The sequence below is a fragment of the Heliangelus exortis genome, chromosome 23, assembly GCF_036169615.1.
Source record: "Heliangelus exortis chromosome 23, bHelExo1.hap1, whole genome shotgun sequence".
Lineage (NCBI taxonomy): Eukaryota > Metazoa > Chordata > Aves > Apodiformes > Trochilidae > Heliangelus > Heliangelus exortis.
Window position 1 is genome coordinate 4568868 of NC_092444.1, and position 22263 is coordinate 4591130.

Sequence of the window (22263 nt, forward strand, 5' to 3'; positions counted from 1 at the left end):
CCTCCACCCTCCAGCAAGGGGAGGGGGCTTCAAGTTGCAGCTGGGGAGATTGGGTTTTCAATGGGAGATGAAGCAAAAAATTCCATACTGGAAGAGTGGGGTTCATCCTCCCTGGAGGTCTTAAAAAAAAAAACCATGTAGATGTGGCACTTTAGGAGGTGGCTTAATGGGCTTGGTGGTGGTGGGTTGCTGGTTGGACTTGATGGTCTTTGAGGTGTTTTCCCACTTTCTGGGATTCTCTGGGGCTGCACTGACCACGTGCTGATGGGGAGAGGTGGGGACACGTGCAAAGCCAGCCCCATAACCAGTCCTGCAGGGACAAAGAGGTGAGGAGGTGCCAGGAGCAATTTCTTCCTGGCTCCACTTCTGATCTATCAGAGAACCCTGGAGCATGGGGGTTGTGTGAGCTTCTGCTTTTTTTTCTCTGGAATAGAGAGAGCCAGGTCCTAACTGTCCTCTCCAAAAGCAGGAGATGTGTGCTGATAATCCCAGCTCAACTCCCTGGCACTCAGAGCTGTTTATCAGCCAGCTGCAGGCTTCTTTTTTGGTGGCACTTTGGTGTCACCCCAGTGGTTGTGAGTGCTTATTCCTGAAAAGTTTGCTCCCTAAAGCTGTCAAGCTTAAAGCTGCTGCTGGAAATGGGTGGCCCTGGTAATTTGAATAGTGATTGGTCTTCTAGATCCTTTGGGGAAAAAAAATAAATCTCAGTTGCAAGAAATAAAAGCCTGGGGTGATGAGTGTAAATCTGTCATGTGGTGGGCTGCTGGGAGGACAGATAACAATTATCTAAGAGCAGGTTGAGTTAGGAGGAGCTGTGTCTGCAGCAGAACTAGGAAAGTGTACACAGGGTTGTGCCAGGGCTTGGACTAGAAGACCTCCCAGAAGTCCCATCCAACCCAAATTATCCTCCGATTTTTTTCTCTCCCCGTCCTCCCATCCCTTTCCTCTGCTTCATCCCCTCTTCCTTTCTCTCTCCTGGCTCTTGCAGCCATCAGGTACTTCATCCCCAGCTTTGGTGGCAAGTCCTACCTGGCCTTCAAGATGATGAAGGCTTACCACACCGTGCGCATCGCCATGGAGTTCCGGACCCTGGAGCTCACCGGGCTCCTGCTCTACAACGGGCAGAACCGAGGCAAAGATTTCATCTCCCTGGCACTGGTTGGGGGCTTCGTGGAGCTGAGGTGGGTGCCCATCCCCTCAGCCCTTTGTAGGAAGAAGGATGGTCCTTGTAGAACAAGGGAGAGCCACCAGGAGACCCAGCACCTCCACCTTCCCTGGGCTTTGGCTTGCAGGCAGAGAAACAGAATTAAATAAATAAAAAAAAAAAAAAGGAATATGTTTTTCCAATTGGAGAAGCCCAGACTGGAAGGGACCTAAAAGAGCATCTGATTCCAACCCCTCTGCCATGGGCAGGGACACCTCCCCCAGCCCAGGGGGCTCCAAGCCCCATCCAACCTTCAGCACCGCCAGGGATGGGGCAGCCACAGCTTCTCTGGGAACCTGGGCCAGTGTGGAATAGGAATAGGAAGGGGATTCATTCCCTGTGACACTTTCCAACAAAGTGAGCTCACTTATTTCTGTTGGAATTTGGAAAACCTACAAGGTGTGGGAGGTTGATTTGTTTTTTGAGCAAGGGCTGTTTTTTGGGTGCTGTTTTTGTACTGGAAAAAGAAATGAAGAGGGGGGAAAAATGGAGTGGGGGAGTGGGGAGAAAGACCAGAAAATCCGAGCTGAAATGATTTTTCCAGTTCCAAAAGCCAAAGGTGCAGATTTGGAATGAGGTGAAGGGTGGATTGCTGGAGGCTGCAAAGTCCAGATGAGTTTCTGGGCATCGTGTTCTTGAGTGCAGCTTGGTCCTGGGGTGGGAAGAGAGGGAGAGGAACTCCTGAGTGATCTTCTCATCTTCTCCTCATCTTCTCCTCATCTTCTTCTCATCTTCTTCTCATCTTCTTCTCATCTTCTTCTCTTCTTCTCATCTTCTTTTCATCTTCTTTTCATCGTCTTCTCATTTTCTTCTCCTCATCTTCTCCTCATCTTCTCCTCATCTTCTCCTCATCTTCTCCTCATCTTCTCCTCTTCTTCTCCTCATCTTCTCCTCTTCTTCTCCTCATCTTCTCCTCATCTTCTCCTCATCTTCTTCTCATCTTCTTCTCATCTTCTCAACTTGTCAACTTCTCAACATCTTCTCAGCCTTTTGGGCATCATGCTCTTGAGTGCAGCTTGGTCCTGGGGTGGGAACAGAAGGAGAGGAGCTCCTGAGTGATCATCTTCTCATCTCATCTTCTCCTCTCCTCGGGATGCATCAACCCCCATGCTGTGGATGTCACCTGGCTGCAGGGCTGTCACAATCCTTCTTCCTCTTCTTCCCCAGGTTCAACACGGGCTCTGGGACAGGTGTCCTCACCAGCAAGGTCCGTCTGGAGCCCGGGAGGTGGCACCAGTTGGTTGTGAACCGCAACCGGCGGTCGGGAATGCTCTCGGTGGATGGAGAACCCCACATCAGTGGGGAGAGCCCCACCGGCACTGATGGCCTCAACCTGGACACGGATCTCTTCATTGGAGGAGCTCCAGAAGACCAAATGGCTGTGTGAGTGAGGCTGGAGTGGGTTTTGCTGCTTCTCCTGGGGATGGAGGAGTCCTGGTGCTCTGCTAATGGGTTCCAGGAGGTGCCTGGTGGTTGTGGAGCTGGGATTTCTCTCTTGAAGACCCTGCTGGGGAGCACAGCCTGACCCAGAGGTTTGGAGAAGCTCTTAGAGTCGTAGAAGGTTTGGAGAACCTCTTAGAGTTGTAGAACTCTAGGGTTGGGTTGGAAGGGACCTTAAAGATCACCCAGTTCCAGCCCCCCCCTGCCAGGAGCAGGGAGTGGGTTGGGTTGGGAGGAACCTCAAAGCCCCTGGCTAGCAGAGGGTTCCTGGCCAAAAACTCCAGCCAGGAGGGAAAGGAGATGATACAGATGTTCCCACTGCTCTCTAGGGACCCAAGCAAAAACATCCACAGCCAAATGCCATGGGGGAATCATAGAATCCATAGGTTTGGGTTGGAAGGGACCTTACAGACCATGTAACCACCCCCCACCATGAGCAGGGACACCTCCCACCAGCCCAGGGTGCTCCAAGCCCCATCCAACCTTCAACACCCCCAGGGATGGGGCAGCCACAGCTTCTGGGGGCACCCTGGGCCAGTGTGGAATAGGAATAGGAATAGGAATAGGAATAGGAATAGGAATAGGAATAGGAATAGGAATAGGAATAGGAATAGGAAGGAGACTCATTCCCAGCCTGGCTTTCAACACTGCCAGGAATGGGGCAGCCACAACTTCCTTGGGCAACCTCTTCCAGTGTCTCACCACCCTGAAATTAAATTAAAGAAATAAATTAAAGTATTTCTTCCTAATGTCCAACCTCAATCTTCCTTCTTCAAGTTTGAAACCATTTCCCCTTGTCTCCTCCCTACACCCCGTGTCAAAGTCCCTACTCCAGCTCTCCTGTAGGCCCCTTCCAGACACTGGAAGGTTGCTAGGAGGTCACCTTGGAGCCAGGAACAACCCCAACCCCAACCCCTGTCTTCCCAGGAGAGGTGCTCCAGCATTTTGATGGTTTCAGGAGCTCTCTGTCCCCTTTATGCTGGAACCTCCAGACTTGGACACAAACCTCACTGCGATTTTACCCTCGGGGACAACACACCCCCTTTCCCCAACTTAATTTGTCCTCTGTCCCTTCAGGGTGGCAGAGAGGACAGGAGCTACGAGTGGCCTGAAGGGCTGCATCCGCCTCCTGGATGTCAACAACCAGATGTACGACCTGCGGGAGAAGGGCAGCGACGTCCTCTATGGCAGTGGGGTGGGGGAGTGTGGCAATGACCCCTGCCACCCCAACCCCTGCCACCACGGGGGCATCTGCCACGTCAAGGAGGCCGAGATGTTCCACTGCCAGTGTCTCGACACCTACACCGGTACGGGGAGGGGGTGGTACTGGTTGGTACTGGTCCTACCGGTTGGTCCCGGGGGATGGCGGGAGCTTCCGAGGTGTTGGAGGTTGGGTTGGAGGGGGGATGTGAAGCCACATCAATGAAGTCAATTAATGAAGTCAATTAATTTAGGGGGTAGCATCAGAAGTTAGGGACCTTGAAAGGTCATCTGTCAGTGTCATGGGTCACACCTCTTGATGTGCTCATAAGACAAGAGCCAGGAGCTGTTTGTTCCTGTGCACACATAAAAAATTCCACAGCCCCCCCCCCCCCCCTGCATTTTTTAGGGGAAAACTCTGGCCAGGGTGTTTCGTGGAGTCCATAGAGGGGGTGATGGGAACCCCACCTGAGACAGGAGGAGGTGTTTGGCAGGGCCATCAGGAGCCATCAGAGATGTTTGGCATTCCTGGGGGCCTCCAGTTTGGGATGCTCACCTGACATCTTGTGAAATGACATCCTCACTTTTCCTGCTCCTGCAGGCCCCACCTGTGCTGACGAGAGGAACCCCTGTGAGCCTTCACCCTGCCACATCTCTGCCACCTGCCTGGTGCTCCCAGAGGGAGGTGCCTTGTGTGCCTGTCCCATGGGTCGGGAAGGAGACTTCTGCGAGCGAGGTGGGACTGGAGCTGGCAGAGGAAATGGGGCTGGGGAAGGGGGTGGAACTGCAGGGCCTCCTTTCCCCCACTTTGGGTGGCCAGGAGCCCTCGCCTGCTGTGGTTCTGGGGCACTGGCTGAAGCTGCTCTGCCTCCTCTTCCTCACCATTCCCTCGTTTGTGCCCAGTGACAGAGCAGGACCACACCATGCCCTTCCTCCCGGAATTCAATGGCTTCTCCTACCTGGAGCTGAACGGGCTGCAGAGCTTCGTTCCTGACCTCCAGTAAGTGCCAAGGAGTGGGAGAGGGGCAGGTGAGAACATTGCTGGGTTCTGGGGAGACAGCTCTGAACCTCACCTCGCATCTCCTCACCCCTGGAGCTCTTCCCTTCCACCTGGGGAAGCTTTCCTGCATCCCTGCAACCAGGCTGAGCCCCTCACCGTGCCCTCAGGGCTTTGGTGTGGGGTGAATGGGGGCTGAGGAGCAGCCTCCTGAGCATGGCAGAACCTACCTGGCAATGGGGTGGCATCTCTGCCATACCTGGAGTCCCAGGTGGGCAGAGGGCTTCCAAGGGATGGAAGAAAAGAGCAGGTGGGCAGCTGGGTATCCATAATTCTCCTCTCCTCAGGGACAAAATGTCCATGGAAGTTGTGTTCCTGGCCAAGAACCCCAGCGGGATGATCTTCTACAACGGGCAGAAGACAGATGGCAAAGGGGACTTTGTCTCTCTGGCTTTACACGATGGTTACTTGGAGTACAGATACGACCTGGGCAAAGGGGCAGCTGTGCTCAGGTAGGGGGGTTGGGGAGGTGCCCTGCTCCTGGGGGGGACAAGAGAGGCAGGGGGGAGGGACAGTGGTGGCTTTCAGTGTCCAGTAGTGGTGGCTTTCAGTGTCCAGTAGTGGTGGCTTTCAGTGCCCAGCAGTGGTGGCTTTCCATGCCCAGCAGTGGTGGCTTTCAGTGCCCAGCAGTGGTGGCTTTCCATGCCCATCAGTGGTGGCTTTCAGTGTCCAGTAGTGGTGGCTTTCAGTGTCCAGCAGTGGTGGCTTTCCATGCCCATCAGTGGTGGCTTTCAGTGTCCAGTAGTGGTGGCTTTCAGTGTCCAGCAGTGGTGGCTTTCCATGTCCAGCAGTGGTGGCTTTCAGTGTCCAGTAGTGGTGGCTTTCCATGCCCAGCAGTGGTGGCTTTCCATGCCCAGCAGTGGTGGCTTTCAGTGTCCAGCAGTGGTGGCTTTCCATGCCCAGCAGTGGTGGCTTTCAGTGTCCAGCAGTGGTGGCTTTCAGTGTCCAGCAGTGGTGGCTTTCCATGCCCAGCAGTGGTGGCTTTCAGTGTCCAGCAGTGGTGGCTTTCAGTGTCCAGCAGTGGTGGCTTTCCATGCCCAGCAGTGGTGGCTTTCAGTGTCCAGCAGTGGTGGCTTTCAGTGTCCAGCAGTGGTGGCTTTCCATGCCCAGCAGTGGTGGCTTTCAGTGTCCAGCAGTGGTGGCTTTCAGTGTCCAGCAGTGGTGGCTTTCCATGCCCAGCAGTGGTGGCTTTCAGTGTCCAGCAGTGGTGGCTTTCAGTGTCCAGCAGTGGTGGCTTTCCATGCCCAGCAGTGCCTTCAAGCTCCTCTGCCCAGGAGGAGAAGGCTTCACCCTGGCTGTGTCTGGTCGCTCTTGGTCACCTGGGGGACCAGAGGTGTCCCCAGGTGGGTCACAGCAGAGTTGTCACCCATGTGTCTTCTCCTCCCTTGTCCCCCCCACCCCCCCAGGAGCAAAGAGCCAGTGCCCCTCAACACCTGGATGAGTGTCTGGCTGGAGAGGAACGGGCGCAAAGGGGTCCTGAGGATCAACAACGGCGAGAGGGTGATGGGAGAATCCCCGGTGAGCTGATGGGGCAGGGAGAGCTCTCTGGGCTTCCAGCTCTGCTCCTCTCATGTCTGAAAGGAGCTCAGAGCTTCCCAGGACTTTAAGGGTGGAGGAGGAGGAGTGGGTGAGACCTGGGGAGAAAAGGATGCTGCAGGGCTCCAGGAGAGGTTCCCGAAGGTTTCCCAGCAGAGTTTTCCTTCCATTCCTCCTCCTGGCAGAGGAGCTGAGAAAGCAGGAGAAGCCCCAGTTGCTGCTGAACTCATCCTTAAGATCCACCTAGAAGTGCAGCATCAAGTTTACACAGCATTCCTGCTGTTCTTTCTTCCTCCCTCTCATCTTTCCAAGCTTCTCTCCATGGAAGGTCCCCCCTTGCTTGGCCGTGGTCCCTCCTGGTGCTTTCTGCAATATTTTTTCTGAGCAATATTTGTTCACTTGGTTTTTGGGGGGCTTCACCCTGGAGGGCATTAGAAGAGCATCTTATAAAAAATGAAATTAAGAAAAAAATGAAATTAAGAGAAAAATCCATTCCTTGGTGTGCCTGCTGGTGGGAAAGACTTTACAGGCATGAGGAGGTTCCCTGGAGACCCTTTTCTCCCCTGCCTCTTCCCTGCCTCTCCCAGGCACAGGTTGCAGCCAGGCTCTTGCAGTGTTATGATGTTACCCACTGATCTCCCTTTTCTCTCTTTCCCTTGGATTTTCATTTGTATTTCTCCCTCCCCTGCTGTCTGGATCCCAGAAATCCCGTAAGGTAAAGATAAGTATGACCCACACTGCACCTCCATCTCCACCTTGTTCTTTTCTTTTGGTTTTTCATTTTTTTTTTTTTTTTTTTTTTTTTTTTCATTTTCCATTCAGCTCTCAGTGTTTCACCCCCATCAGACCAAGCAGCTGTAGGATCCCTGTAGATTAGTGCCACTCCTTCCCTCATTACTTTCCGGGAGGTTTTTCCATGATTTTTTTTGGAAGCATCTCAATTCATCCGGTCATGTTCCTCGTGTTAACTCCACAAAACATTAACTCAATGGTCACATAACTGCATCTTTCCCTCCCTGCTGTGCCTCTGGGTCCATCCCAGGTGCCCAGGTGGGGACATCATCCCTTTGGTGGCTGAAACCTCACAGCAAGGAGGGGTTTTTCCCTCCCAACCTCCCATGGGATGCAGGAGAACCTCCTCTGCCCATTTGCTTCAGGGCACCTCTGGCTCAACCCAAGGGCATCCTTCTGGGATGAGTTTTGGGTTCCAATTTTAGCCCTTGGGGAGCCTGAAGCAATATTTGTTCACTTGGCTTTGGGGGCCTCCACACCACGTGGAGCATCTCATAAAAATGAAATTAAGAAGAAAAATCCATCCCTTGGTGTGCCTGCTGCTTCCCACGAGGAGCTTCCCAGGAGGTTCCTTTTTCCTCCCAGCACCCTTCCCACAGCCTGGTTTGGTGGAGCTCATCCCTCTGCCAGGGCTGGTGGCCACCTGGAGCTCCTGGTGGCAAGGCAGGGGGGCAGGGGACTGGGGGGCAGCTGGGCCGGGGCTGGGTGGCCAGCAGGAAAAGCAGCCCAGGGAATGGAGGAGAAGGTGGGGACCTGGTCTCCTGGCATCCTCTCCAAGGAAGCTGTCCTGCTCTGGTGTCCCCAGGGCTGGGTAGTGATGTCCTACATCCTCCCAGCTCCAGGACACAGGGATTTGGGGCAGTTTGGGGCACAGGCAGGTGGTGGTTGCTTTCCCACCAGCCCAGTTTCTGGTTGTGCCTTCTCTGTCCTCTTGGGTAGCTTAGGCCAAGTGTCTAGAGAACATGGCATCTTCTCCATCCATCCCTCCGTCCATCCCTCCATCCATCTCACCTTCTCCTCTCTCCTCCCCAGGTGCCTCACACCTTCCTGAACCTGAAGGAGCCATTTTATGTGGGGGGAGCCCCTGATTTCAGCAAGCTGGCTCGAGCAGCTGCCATCTCCACCAGCTTTGAGGGAGCTGTGCAGAGGGTAAGACCCCCCCCTTCCCTCCCCAGGCAGCTTGGGGCAGGTGTCTGGCTGGCAGAGGTGCCAAATGCACTGCTTGGCATTGCTGGAGGACACCAAGGATGAGCCTGCTGTCCATTGGCTCGGGCCCCACGTTGGGCGCCGATGAATCTGGAGAGGGGTTGGGTTGGAAGAGCCCCAGTCCAACCTTTGACCAACACCACAAATCCATGTCCCTAAAGTCCAAACCAGGCCCAAACACCTTTTAAACACCCCCAGGGATGGTGACTCCACCACTGTCCTGGGCCATTCCAATGCTCTGAAGGGGAGGTGGGGGTGGGTGACAGGAATCCCATCTCTGGATTCCCATCTCCCCCTTCTTCCCCGAGGGTGCTGGCCCTGCAGAGAGCTGGGGTGATGGGTGCTGACTCTTGTGCCTCCCTCTTGCTCATCTCTGCCAGATCTCCATCAAGGGGGTGCCCGTGCTGAAGGAGCAGAACATCCGCAGTGCCATCGAGATCTCCCCCTTCCGTGGCCACCCCTGCACCCAAAAACCCAACCCCTGCCAGAATGGGGGCACCTGCAGCCCCAGGATGGAGAGCTATGAATGTGCCTGCCAGAGGGGCTTCTCTGGGGCTCACTGTGAGGAAGGTGAGACAGCCAGGGCAGGGCTGGGCACCCAACATCACCCAACACCATCCAATGTCACCCAACATCACCTGACATTACCCACCCTTACCCAACATCATCCACCCTCACCCAACCTCACCCAACACCACCCAACACCATCCAACATCACCCAACACCATCCAACACCACCCAACACCATCCAACACCACCCAACAACACCCAACATCACCCAACACCTCACCCAAAACCTCACCCAACACCACCCAACACCACCCAACACCACCCAACACCACCCAACACCACCCAACATCACCCAACACCACCCAACACCACCCAACACTATCCAACATCACCCAACACCACCATCCAACACCACCACCCAACACCATCACCCAACACCATCACCCAACATCACCCAACACCTCACCCAAAACCTCACCCAACACCATCCAACACCATCCAACACCACCCAACACCACCCAACACCACCCAACACCACCCAACACCACCCAACACCACCCAACATCACCCAACACCACCCAACACCACCCAACACTATCCAACATCACCCAACACCACCATCCAACACCTCACCCAACACCTCACCCAACACCTCACCCAACACCTCACCCAACACCTCACCCAACACCTCACCCAAAACCTCACCCAACATCACCCAACAACACCCAACAACACCCAACATCACCCAACACCTCACCCAAAACCTCACCCAACACCACCCAACAACACCCAACACCATCCAACATCACCCAACATCACCCAATATCACCCAAGAACTTCACCCACCCTCACCCACCCACCAGCCCCTGCAAGGAAACTGCTTCCACAGCCAAACCCAAGCTCTTGGCCTCGTGGTGTCTGCTGGGGAGGGATCCAGGGGACCCCTCTTCTGTTTCTTGAAGCAGAATGGGGTGGGAAATGGGGTTGGATGCTGGAGCTGGGAGGGCTGAGTGATGCTTTAGCTGTCTCCAGATCAGGGTTTCTTTCTTCCAAGTTTCTTCCTCCAGCCAGGAAGCCAAGGAGGCTGCAGATTTCATGGCAGGGGGATGGTCCAAAGCCCCAGCAAAGCCTTTGTAGGGCCCCAGGGTGCTGGCATGGCCCAGGGGATGGGAGGTTTGGCCATGCCTGCTCTGCCAAGGATGGGGGGGCCAGACAGCATTGCCTGACAGCTCCTTTTTTTCCCTCCTCCAGTGCTCATTGAGAAGGCTGCTGGAGATGCAGAGGCCATTGCTTTTGATGGCAGGACATACATGGAGTACCACAATGCTGTGACAAAGAGGTAACCTGGCTGCTGAGCCAAAAAAAAAAGAAAAAAAAAAGGTGTTAGGGCTGTTAGGATGAAGTCAAAGAGGGGAAAGCCACACCAGAGTCCTGAGTGCTCCCTTCTAACCCTTACCTCTGAAGCAAAACTTCTCCAGTGCCTTCTCCACCTTCACCCCATGGTCTGGAGGTGCCTCTTGGGACCCTGGGGTGTCTGGGGCTGGTACCCAGCTGCTGGCTGAGGTCCTGCTCTGTCTCTGGGCTGGATATTTCCCCTCCAAGGGACTCAGTACCTGTCCTTCTGCAGCCCCTGAGTTAATTCCCAGCCCCAAGCTCTGGTTCAGGGCATCAGGTTGGATTCCATCCATCACCCTCAGGCTCTCTGCTGCCCCAGTTCCCACCCTGTTGTCTGTCAGTCTCTCCTCTCTGTCTCTTCTCAATGTCCTTGTTTCTTTGTTTTCAAGCCACCTGACCAATGAGATCCCTGTGTAAGTAAAGTGTCCCCCCCTCCCAATGCCCTGCTCCTCCCCACAGCCATCTGCCCTCCACCCCCTCCACCATTGCCACCCCCCCACCCATCAGGGAGCACAGGGCAGGGCTGAGAGGGGACCCCAGGGGTCTGTTTTAGGGTGAGGAGACCCCCAGGCAGTGAGGGACCCAAACCCAGCTGGGATGCAGCAGAGGTGATGTTGCAGGCAGGGGTTGTCCTCTTGTCTGGGGGGGGGCTCAGCCTGGAGTAAAAAATGCTGAGGAGAGAGCTTCAGACTCCCTGCAACTCCCTGGAAGGAGTTTGGGCTCCTTGGCCAAGAGGAAATGGCCTCAAGTTGCCCAGGGAGGGTTTAGATTGGAGATGAGGAAGAAAACCCACCTGGATGTGGTCCTGGGGGACCTCCTGGAGGGACCCTGCTCTGGGAAAAAGTTATCCCAGCATCAGAGAAAGTGAGGGGCTGGAAGGGACCTTGAAAGTTGGATTAGAAGATCCCAGGAAAGGTGCTCAGGCAGCTTCACTGTCTGTCTGTCAGTCTGTCTGTCCTGCTGGACAGCAGCACTTGGGAGAGCAGGACAGGTTCCAGCAGCAAGGGAGCAATACCTGTCCCATCCCCCATCATTTCACCTCCTTTTCCCCAAGCTGGGGTCAGGCAGAGCCTCAGGAGGGTGGGCTGCATGCTGGGCAACCCCAGGGGAACCCCACAACCCATCACCTGCATCTCCACAGCACTCTGGGAGGTGCTCTGGTGGTTTGGAAAAGGGGTTTGGGGAGCCAAGAACCCTCCTAACCTGGACAGTTGCCCTCCAGGCACATGGTGGCCTGGGTGGCATCTCCACCATGGGGCTGGTTCCCTCTGGCTGGCCCTGCAGAGGAGCTGGAAGCTGCTGCCTTTGTGTCCTTGGGCTTTTATGTCCTGGTTGGCCATGTCCCCATCCTGCAAGGCACCTTCATGCTTCTCATCCTTCTGCTGGCCTTGGGCAGCAGCACTCAGGAACCTCAGCCCATAAAAAGTCATTTCTGCTGCCAGCAGGCAGGTGCTGGGGGGTGCTTTGGGCAGGACTAAGGCTCCCAGTCCTTCTCTGGGCTCTGCTCCCAAGGCATGTCCCTCCAGTTATTTATATTTTGGGGGGCAGGTCCATTTTTATGCTCCTGTCATGCCTGTAGCCCCTGGGTGCCAGCAGGACAGCTGTAGTCCTGGGTTTCCCCTTTTTTTTTCCCCTTTTTTTTCACCCTGAGTGCCCCAGACCTGACTCAGAGGCCATTCCAGCTCCCTGCTAGGATGGGACCCTTGCTCTGCAGCACCCCAAAAACCCAACCAGCAGCTCTGCCCTGCAAAAGTCCTCACACAGAGCCCCCAAATTATTCTCTGCTCCATCCTGGGCCACCCAGCCCAGAAGGGCAATGGGGACACTGGGAGATCCCAGGAGGATGTTGTGGAGGTCCAGGGATGGGGTTGCCACCACTGCTCCCCCCAGCTAAGCCTGCAAGCTCCCCAGCCCTGAGGAACCTCAAGCCAAGGAGGGTGGCTGAGGCTTCCTGCTCCAGCTGGGTTGTTTTCTCAGCACCTTGGGTCTCGTGGAGGGTTGAAGGTTCCCTCTCCAGCAGTGGGGGGGAGGGAAGGGTCTCCTGGCTGCCCTGCGCTTATGGCACGCTCCCCTTTCTTCCCACATCCCAAGTCCTGAAGCCCTGGACTATCCCCTGGAGCTCAGGTGAGTCCGTGCCAGGCTTTCAGCTCTGGTGTCTCTTGCTCTGCTCTCAGCATGTCTCTTGTCTCTGTGCTTGTCCCCTCTGTCCCTCCCCTGGGCTTTTTATTTGGTAAGGGATGCAGCTCTGCAGCGGATGGGATGGAAGCTCCCTCCTTCCAGCACAGCCCCTTGGCCTCAGTGTCCCTTGGGAATAAAAAGCTGTCTGTGTTGCCCGTGTTGCCTGTCCCATGTGTGTATTTGTGTCAACAGGGTCTCTTGGGACATCCCAAGAGAGAAGGTGGTGGCTCCAGATGGCAACGTCACTGTTGCCAAGAGCCTTTTCCAGCAGGGACTGAGCAAAGATGGGGATGCCAGCCTAGGGGAAGTCCTCTCCTTCCTTCATCCCTCCTTGGGGAAACCCTGGTTGGATTAGGGTGCTGTTCACCAGCCCACCCTAGCAGACCTCACGTGAGGAGGCAAACCCAAGAAAAAAAAAAGATCAGAAAATCAGGGAAATCAGAACTGTGCACCTTGGAAAGGCAGCAGGAAGATGGAGGAGCTCCCCTGAGCTGCCCTCATCCAGGCCAGGCAATGCTCCTGCTCTGAGGCTTCCAGCCCTCCAGAGAACCATTTCTTTGATCCTATGGCTTGGTTCAGAGCTTTCCTGCTGCCCCCCCCATGCAGCAGGCAAAGGCTGCAGCCCCCCAAGTGTGGGAGCTGGGACCCAGGGTGGTTTGAAGGTTCTCAGCTGGTTGGCCAGGGAGAGAGCAGAAAGCTTCTCCGAGGAGCTGGCTGCCTCTGGCATTCTGCAGCCACATTTTTTAACTCTTCCTTTCTCCCCACTCAGTGAGAAGGCTTTGCAATCCAACCACTTTGAGCTGAGCATCAAGACAGAAGCCACCCAGGGGCTGATCCTGTGGAGCGGGAAGGGGCTGGAGCGCTCGGATTACATCGCCTTGGCCATCGTGGATGGGTTTGTGCAGATGACTTATGACCTGGGCTCCAAGCCCGTGGTCCTACGCTCCACCATCCCCATCAACACCAACCAATGGATCCACATCAAAGCCTTCAGGTGGGGAAGGGAGAGAGGGACCCGGTGGGTGGTGGCTCCAGGATGGGTGAAACTGGGAAACCGAGGAGCCTGAGTCACGGCGGTGGCTCCGTGCCCTCTGATCCCAAAGGTCACTCCTCTTCTTGGATAAGAATAGAGGAGAGGCATGTGGGCAGTGCCCCTGCGTGTTGTGACAGGCCTGGAAATGTCACAGGGCTGGACGTGAGGAGGTCCAGGAGGTTTTGTGACTTTTATTTGAGCCGGCTGCGGGTTTGACATTCTCCTCGTGTCCCTTTTTATTTTTGTTGGGAGGGGGGGGAGTGGAGCGTGGGTCAGGCAGCCAGCATGCCAGGGATTTCTGCTGGATGGGTCTGGAGGGGGCAAGGAGGAAGCTGGGGCAGGGAGGGGGACTGTGGGATGCCCAGGGAGGTGATGCCATCACCTCAAGGACCACTCCGTGCCACGTGGACCCAAGGATGAGCCCTGCTCCACACTCCAGCAGTGGTGCCCAGAGTCTGGGTGTAGCATAAAGCACCTTTGAGTTGGTTTTTTTTTCCTCCAAGATTGCTAATCATCTTCTGTGTCTTCTTCCCTCCCTTTGGGAACAGGGTACAGAGAGAAGGTTCCCTTCAAGTTGGTAACGAAGCCCCCATTGCTGGCTCTTCCCCTCTGGGGGCAACTCAGCTCGACACAGATGGGGCCCTGTGGCTGGGTAAGTCAGGGGGGTGAAGTCCTCTTATGGTCCAGAACTTTTATTTTTAATTTTTTTTTTTTGGCCAGGAATCACCCAAATTGCCCAAGCACCGGATTTTCTGGTTTAAGCAAGTGCCAAGAGTTTATTTCAGGGGGAAAACAACACCACCACCTTGGAAAGAAGTCTTGGAAAGGAGTTAATAGAGGGAGAGAAAACAGGAAAAATGGGATTTTTAAGCAAATTAATCACCCCAGGGAAAAAGGGCTATTAAAAAAAGAAAGAGAGCAATTAAGGTTTTCACCCTCCTGAAAAAGTCCAAAGTTGTCTCCTGTCTCTTTGAAGTCTGATGTTCTGCTGCTCCTTGGTGCTGTTTTTCTTCCTCTCCTTCTCTCTGATTTCACTTCCGATTTTCCTCTTTTTCCTCTGACTTTCTGTATAGTAAAAAATTCCTTCTTTTCATCAATTATTGCCAGAAAGTTGCAGTCCAGGTGGTAGTGGATCCAGGGTTGGACTTGATGATCTCAGAGGTTCCAGCCTGGTTGATTCTGTGACTCAGTAACCTGCTAACTTGGAACCCTCCTTTTGATATTCAGGTTTTTTCCCCAAAATCCTATAATTCTTCTATTTTGGCACCAATTTCCATTAGCTGTGTGGCTACCAATAGACTTTTTCCTTTTCTAATCTTCTCAGAGGAGGGAAAGGGTCTGCTGAGGAGATTTTCTGGGACTTGTAAACAGAAACGGGGGAGCTTTGGTTGATTCCTTTCCTAACGAAGGGTGGAGGGGACCCTGTTAATTGGGAATAGCTTTGACATATTATGGAAACAGAGCTGATTCAAGAGACAATTTCACCTTTTCAGTGAGTCCACCTCAACCCCAGCTTGGAGCTGCTTGGATGTTGCTTCTCCATCAACCTCAGCCGAGGCTTTGGCTCCGTTGGGTCCTGAAGGCTCCTTGGGGTTGGGGGTTTGGGGTTGGGAACCCTGGGGTGATGCTGTCTCCCTTTTTCCTCTCTTGCAGGGGGGATGGAGAAGCTGAGCATGGCTCACAAGCTGCCCAAAGCCTACAGCACTGGGTTTGTGGGCTGCATAAGGGACGTGGTTGTGGATCGCCAAGAACTTCACCTGGTGGAGGACGCTTTAAACAACCCCAGGATATTACACTGCTCAGCCAAATAGACCCCCAGGGGACCCTCCCTTCTCCTCCCCCCCCCTCCTGCCTATTGCTGTAATTATTTTCTATTTTTGTAAACTTATTGCTTTTTATATTTTTTGGGGGGGAGGGAGGGAGGGGAAGGGGGAGAAAAAAAAAAAGGGAGGGGAGGAACCACCTTTTTTCTTTTGGGTTATTTGTTCGGTTGCAGTCAATCCAGGTCAGTCAAAGAGCAGCAGCAACAAAGAACAAACCTTGAACCAAGTCTCCAAGAAGTGACAGAAGAACTTCCCCATTGCACCTGCATTGTAAATCTTGATTCATACTTGAAGCTTCTTTTTTGGGGGTGATGTTTTGTTTCGGTGATTTTTTTTTTTTTCCCCCCCCTCCTTCCTTGTGTTCTTGGGTGGTCGTTCATGCCATGGAGGGGGGGGAAAGGATCCTGGTGCTGGGAGATGTTTGGTCCTCAAGGATTCCTCACCTTCCCAGCTCAGGCTTGGCCCCAAAGCCCCCCATGAGCTGGGGAAGTGGCCACTGGAGAGAAGCAGGAATTGCCACCCCACTTTGGGGCTTCTCCGTGGCCCTGTGTTCACCCCATCCCACTCCTCCTCCCCTTCCTCTCACTATAATTTATGTGTGTAAGAATCTCAAGTGCTTTTCTCCTTTCTGCTCTGTTAAAATCAGGGATGCCATGCACTGGAAGAGAGACCAAGGTCTGCTCTGAGCAGGCAGGGAAGCATTGCTCTTTGGTTGTCTTACGACTGCTGGACTGGGAGGTGCTGGGGGGAGGAAAAATGTTGATTTCTCTGTTGGTTTCTCCTCCTCCTCCTCTTGGACACGTGCAGAAGCAGCTGTGAAACCTCACTGTGGTTTATCCAGCCATGTCCTAACCACCTGCTTGCCCTGGCTGCTCTTCCCAAGAGCTTCTCTGTCCCCAAGCATTTTCCTCCCAGGTGCCAGGGAGAACTTGCAGCAGGAGCTGGAAGCACTCTCCCTCCTCCAGCACTGTGAGAGCACAGGGGTTGGGTCCCTTTTCTCTTCAAAAAAAAAAAAAAAAAAAAAAAAAATCTGTTGGATGTGTCCTTCCATGTCCATTTTCCAGCCTCCAGGCATCATTTTTGCCTTTTAGCAACCCTGAGGATGCTTGCAGCTGGCCAGCCTGTGCAGAGCTGCTCTTAGAGCCTCTCCCAGGAAGAGAAATGGGGACTTTTACCTTTGGCTTCAAGTTTTTTGCCATCCAGGGTCTTCCACACCATGATCAAAGCTCCTCGGGATGCTGCCAGCCCAGCAGCAATGGGAATGGGAATGGGATGGGGTGGGAGGGACCTGTTTGGGAGGATGCTGAACCTCCTGGAAGAGGGGGAAGCAGCTAGGACAGGGGTGACCCAATCTGTCCAGGTTCCATGGGAAGAATTTAGGGATGTGGGGTAGCAATGTCCCTTTCCAGCCCTGGGGACACAGCTGTGTCCCTTCCCCAGCTGGCAGGTGGCATTGCTGTGTGTAAAACCCTCTGTAGGGAGTGTGCAGGATTCATCTGAAGGATCCCCCTGCCCCCCCAGGTGGTTATGAACATCCAGGGTGCCATCACTTTGGAGCTTCACCCTCTAATTCCTAGCAGTGGGAATAACCTTGCAAAAATGTTGTTCCTTGGCACCAAGTGTTGAGCCACGAGAAGAAAAATCCCTTTTCTCAGGGGGAGCTCTGGGGTAACAAGGGGGAAGAACACAGCCTCAAACCACTTGGGTTTCTTGTTTCTTCTTTATTAAAGGAAATCTATGGCCCCCTCCTCCCCCCCTTTGCCAAATCTATGCCTGGTCTGTTGCCATTCCTCTAAAAATCCAGTGGTTAAATATTCCACAGGGGGCTGTGCCCTCTGGGGGATGGATCCTGGGGGGGGCTGTGTGGCAATACCACATTTTAAGTGGCTACTGTAAATATTTTTGGGGGGTCCTGGTGGTGGGAAAGGGGTGTCCTGGGGGGGCTTTTGACCTCTGTGTGCCAGCCCCTCCAGCTGTTTTTTGGGAAGGTGAGAGCCAGGGGAGGGGAGAGGGAGCTGCTAAATTTCTAGGATGCCACTGAGCTGAAGCCAGGGTCACTGCAAAGAAAAAAAAAAAAAAAAAAAAAACAGAAACCAAACAAAAAGGAACTGACAAAAGTGCTGTAAACAAAAACTCTGTCTGCTTTTGGGAGGCTTGGAAATGCCTTAAACCAGGACCTTGAGTCCTCGTGGTCAAGCATCTTGAACCAAGGTCAGATTCAGCAGTGCTCCCTAGGGGCTGTGCACTTAACTTGGGCTTTATTTTTAATAGTATTTGTAACCTGTCTGTACAAAACAAAAAAAAAAAAAGAAAAAAAAGAAAAAAAAAAAAAAAGGACATTGAGGTTTGGTTTTTTCCATTTTTTGTTGTTTTGGGTTTTTTTAAAAAAGAAAAAAAGTCCATGTGGCTTCATTTATAGGGTAAGTTAATGACCATTGTGATCTGCTGTATGAATTCTGAAGGGCAATGCACAGTAGAGGAGCAGCATGATATAACCATTACTAACTTGTGTCTTTCCTCAATCACCATGAAATAAAGTTTGAAAACTCTGAAATACGTTTTTAAGGGGCCTATTGCTTTTTTTTTTTTTTTTTCCTTTTAATCCTTTCAGTGCCTCCCTCTTCCTGGCTGGTGTTTAGGTCCTCTGGGCAGGTTCTGTGTGTGTGTCCCTGTTTTATCCCTTAGAACCAGGAGGATTTTTTGCAGGTATCAGCTCTGAGCACCTCCTGATGAACACCAACTCAACCACCCCCATCCCCATCTGCAGGAGGAAGGCTCTGTCTTTCCTTCCCCTCCTCTGGGGAGGCTCCAAAGGGTTTCCCCTCCCCAAGAATCCACTTCTCCTTCCCCATAGAATCATAGAATGGGCTGGGTTGGAAGGGACCTCTGGGATCATCAAGTCCAACCCTTGCTCCACTCCCCCCGTGGTTCCCAGCCCATGGCACTGAGTGCCACATCCAGGCTCTTTTGAAATATCTCCAGGGATGGAGAATCCACCCCTTCCCTGGGCAGCCCATTCCAATGGCTGATCACCCTCTCCAGAAAGAAATTCTTTCTAATGTCCAACCTAAACCTCCCCTGGCACAACTTGAGACCTCTTGTGCCCTCTTGTCTTGCTGAGAGTTGCCTGGGAAAAGAGCCCAACCCCCCCCTGGCTCCAACCTCCTTTCAGGGAGTTGGAGAGAGTGATGAGGTCTCCCCTGAGCCTCCTCTTCTCCAGCCTAAACACCCCCAGCTCCCTCAGCCCTTCCTCACAGGACTTGTGCTGGATCCCTTCCCAGCCTCCTTGCTCTTCTCTGGACCTGCTCCAGCACCTCAATCTCCTTCCTGAGCTGAGGGGCCCAGAACTGGACACAGGACTCAAGCTGTGGCCTCCCCAGGGCTGAGCACAGGGGCAGAATCCCTTCCCTGGACCTGCTGGCCATGCTGTTCCTGAGCCAGCCCAGGATGCCATTGGCCTTCTTGGCCACCTGGGCACACTGCTGGCTCCTCTTCACCTTCCTGGCAATCCAGACTCCCAGGTCCCTTTCTGCCACTCTGTGCCCAGCCTGGAGCTCCCCATGGGGTTGTTGTGTTGAACCTCATCCCGTTGGGATCAGCCCAACTCTCCAGTCTGTCCAGGTCCCTCCGCAGAGCCCTCCTGCCTTCCAGCTGATCCACACTTCCCCCCAGCTTGGTGTCATCTGCAAACTTGCTGATGATGGACTCAATCCCCTCATCTAAATCCTCACTAAAGATATTAAACAGCACTGGGCCCAACACTGATCCCTGGGGGACACCACGGCCGCCATTTTGATGCAGCCTCGTTCAGCTCCACTCTCTGGGCCCGGCCCTCCAGCCAGTTCCTGACCCAGCACAGATGCCCCTGTCCAAGCTGTGGGCTGACAGCTTTTTCAGGAGAATCCTGTGGGAGACGGTGTCAAAGGCCTTGCTGAAGTCCAGGGAGACTCCATCCATCCCCAGCCTTCCCCTCATCCACCAGGCAGCCACCTTATGATAAAGGAGCTCAGGTTGGTCAGCCAGGACCTGCACTCTTATCCCTTCTTCTTGGTTGGCCTTTTCAAAGGAGGCTTTGTGTCCCACTGACATCCCACCACGTCACCAGTGATGCTTCTGTGGCTTCTTTCTCCCTCCTGCCAACACTTCCCTTGGGTTTGCCCCTGTCAGCTGAGGAGGCCAGGCTCAAACATGCAAGCAGGATGTGGTTGGAGATGGAGCAGGAGCTAAAATTCCTGCTTTCCAAAGATCTTCCTCATGGGACCTTTCCACCTGGCCCCCGGTCTCCAATCTGCAGCTTCATCAAGAAAAAAAAAAAGGTGGAAAAGGTTCAACTCCAGCCAAGGGGTGTGAAGGGAGGGAAGACCATGGGTTTCCTGCCACTCAGCAGGCAGCTGATGGAGCAGGAAGAATCATTTTGATCCCCAAAAATGATGGAGGTTGGGGCTGCAGCAGCTTTTCCATGGACAACCAGAACCTCCCCATGGACAAACAATGAGGGCAGTGTTGGAGCAGCCCCAGGGCTTGTACAGCCCCCCAACTGGGGCCACTTTTTGCTCAGGATCAGCCTCCTGGTGCCACATCTTCTTGACAATGACCTTATTGTGCCCTGGCAGGCAGGGACTTGCAGAGCCACAGCCTCCTTCCCAGGGGTTGGGCCAGCTTGGTGCAAAGCAGGAGGAGAAAAAACTCTCCTGCTCCCGGCCAGGAGGGAAAACTGAGGTTTTTTTCTTGACACAGGCTGGAAGAACCCCTGGTGATGGGGACAGGAGCCACTCTGAGGTCCTGCTTGGGCAGGGAGCAAGTGTGGCTCCTCTGGCTCATGGAGAGCATCCCAGGATATGCCAGGAGCTGGGTGCAGGTGGGTGACAAGTGTCAAGCAGAAGATGGTTTGGGCTTGGGGGGGTCCTACCCAGCCTTAGCTTGGTCTCCGAGGGCTGTTCTCTGGGATTTGGATCAGGTTTGGCACCTTGCCTGCTCCTGAGGGCTTGGTTGGTGACCACCAAGTCAGAAATGGATCAGTTTCCTGGCTCCTGAGGATGCTGCTGGCCAAGGCTGGGGGAGTTTGGACCTTGTCACCCACCCCTCTGGTGTCTGTCAATAAATCTGGACCTCTTGGCTCCAGGGCTCCTCTTGGAGCCTGCCTGGCAGGGAGCAGGAGGTATGGATTTCATTCCCTGCTCTGCACTGCCCTCTCCTCACCTGCCCAAGGATTCCAATGATCCATGAGCATGGTCCTTCTGGCTCTCCAACCAAAGGACCTGTCCCAGGAGGGCTCTGATCCCCAAGGATGGGCCCGTTTTCATGGAATCACAGATTTTCACCAGTTGCTCAGGCTGGAAACCAGGAAACAAGGGCTGGGGGGGGGATTTTTTCCAGGATTTCCCTTTAACCTGGTTTTAACCAAGAAGCTGAGCAGCACTTCCCTCCCTAGGAAAGGTCCTTGTTCTCCACACACAAACTCCATCACAAACTCTTGGGTTCTCACAATGAAACCTCAACCTGGTGGGGGAAAAAAAAAAAAAAAAAAAAAAAAAAAAAAGTCCCAGCAAGCAGGAGCTTGGGTGGGAGGGGAAGTGAGGCAGGAAAAGACAGGGATTCAGCCTTCTCAGGGTTGCTGTTTGGCCTCTCTTGCCCCCTGAGCAAGTAGGTGGCATGCAGGGAAGCTGTGACACCCTTGGAGCCAGGAGCTGGGTCCTGCTGCCAGCTCCTGGGGATTCCCCAAATAGACATGGAATTTGCTGAGCCTTATTATAGGCCTAAAAGTGCTATTTTGGACACCAGGAGTAGGCTTGGAGGGGGGTTTTCTGGGGGGTTTTCCTCTTTTTTTCCTCTCTCTTGGACAGCTGGCTCTGTTTTCTCACCCAGCACTCGTGCAAGGTGCCAGATTCGGGGCATTTCTTTGGGTTAATTCTTGTTTTTTATATGAAGCAAGAAGTGTTTGCTGAATTGACACTTCATATACCACGAGGTGCTCTATTTGTGTGTAGCACACCTGACCCCAGCTTACCCCAAGGAAAGCTTGGGTGTCACCAGCCCAGTCTGGGATGAGGATGAGGGTGAAGAACCCTGGGGACATCATCACCTCCTGTCACCCAAGCAGCCCCTGAGCTGGGGGGGAAGGGGGTAAGGATGAGAGCAGACTTGGCTGAGCATCACTCAGTGTCTGGTGGCTTCTTTGGGTCATTTGGTACCATTCCTAAGGTTTTGTGACCTTGACACCAAAATCTCAGATGCAGACTGGTTTGGGAGGGACCTTAAAACCATCTCCCCAACCCCTCCATGCCCAGGGACCCCTCCCCCAGCCCAGGGTGCTCCAAGCCCCATCCAACCTTCAACACCCCCAGGGATGGGGCAGCCACAGCTTCTGGGGGCACCCTGGGCCAGTGTGGAATAGGAATCATACAAAAAGCCCCCAGCAAAGGGTGCCAGAACTTCACAGCTTGGGCTGGGTTGGAAGGGACCTTACAACCATCAAACCAACCCCCCCCCATGGGCAGGGACACCTCCCACCAGCCCAGGATGCTCCAAGCCCCATCCAACCTTCAACACCCCCAGGGATGGGGCAGCCACAGCTTCTGGGGGCACCCTGGGGCTCAGCACCCTCCCCCCAAAGAATTTCTGCCTCAAATTTTAACCTAAACCTCCCCCTCTTTCAGCTTAATATTGCACCCTTCCAATCCATCACCCCAGACCCATGGGAAAAGTTCTCCTCAGGTTTTCTGGAGCCCCTGCAGGCACCAAAAGCTGCTCTGAGGTTTTCCTGGAGCTTTTTCCAGAGGCATCCAGCAGTGCCACGGGGGTGGGATTGCACCCCAGGGGCTGCGGGGCAGGGAGGGAATCACTGAATCGCTTGGGTTGGAAAAAAAAAAAAAAAGCCCTTTCAGACCAT

General features: G+C 53.9%; 1 protein-coding gene across 4 annotated transcripts in view; it reads left to right on the plus strand.

Annotated features, from left to right (window-relative positions):
* Nucleotides 1-15479, plus strand: part of AGRN (agrin) — a 121933-nt gene extending 106454 nt beyond the window's left edge. For all 4 annotated transcript variants that reach the window (XM_071767320.1, XM_071767321.1, XM_071767322.1 and 1 more), the window contains 13 exons: nt 989-1181; nt 2372-2587; nt 3722-3951; nt 4446-4580; nt 4748-4844; nt 5189-5353; nt 6308-6419; nt 8262-8378; nt 8816-9005; nt 10197-10284; nt 13288-13512; nt 14100-14203; nt 15205-15479. In XM_071767320.1, coding sequence (XP_071623421.1) covers nt 989-1181; nt 2372-2587; nt 3722-3951; nt 4446-4580; nt 4748-4844; nt 5189-5353; nt 6308-6419; nt 8262-8378; nt 8816-9005; nt 10197-10284; nt 13288-13512; nt 14100-14203; nt 15205-15362 — 2030 coding nt within the window. In that variant the 3' untranslated portion in view covers nt 15363-15479. The remainder of the gene's footprint in view (nt 1-988; nt 1182-2371; nt 2588-3721; nt 3952-4445; nt 4581-4747; nt 4845-5188; nt 5354-6307; nt 6420-8261; nt 8379-8815; nt 9006-10196; nt 10285-13287; nt 13513-14099; nt 14204-15204) is intronic.
* The last annotated feature ends 6784 nt before the right edge of the window (nt 15480-22263 follow it).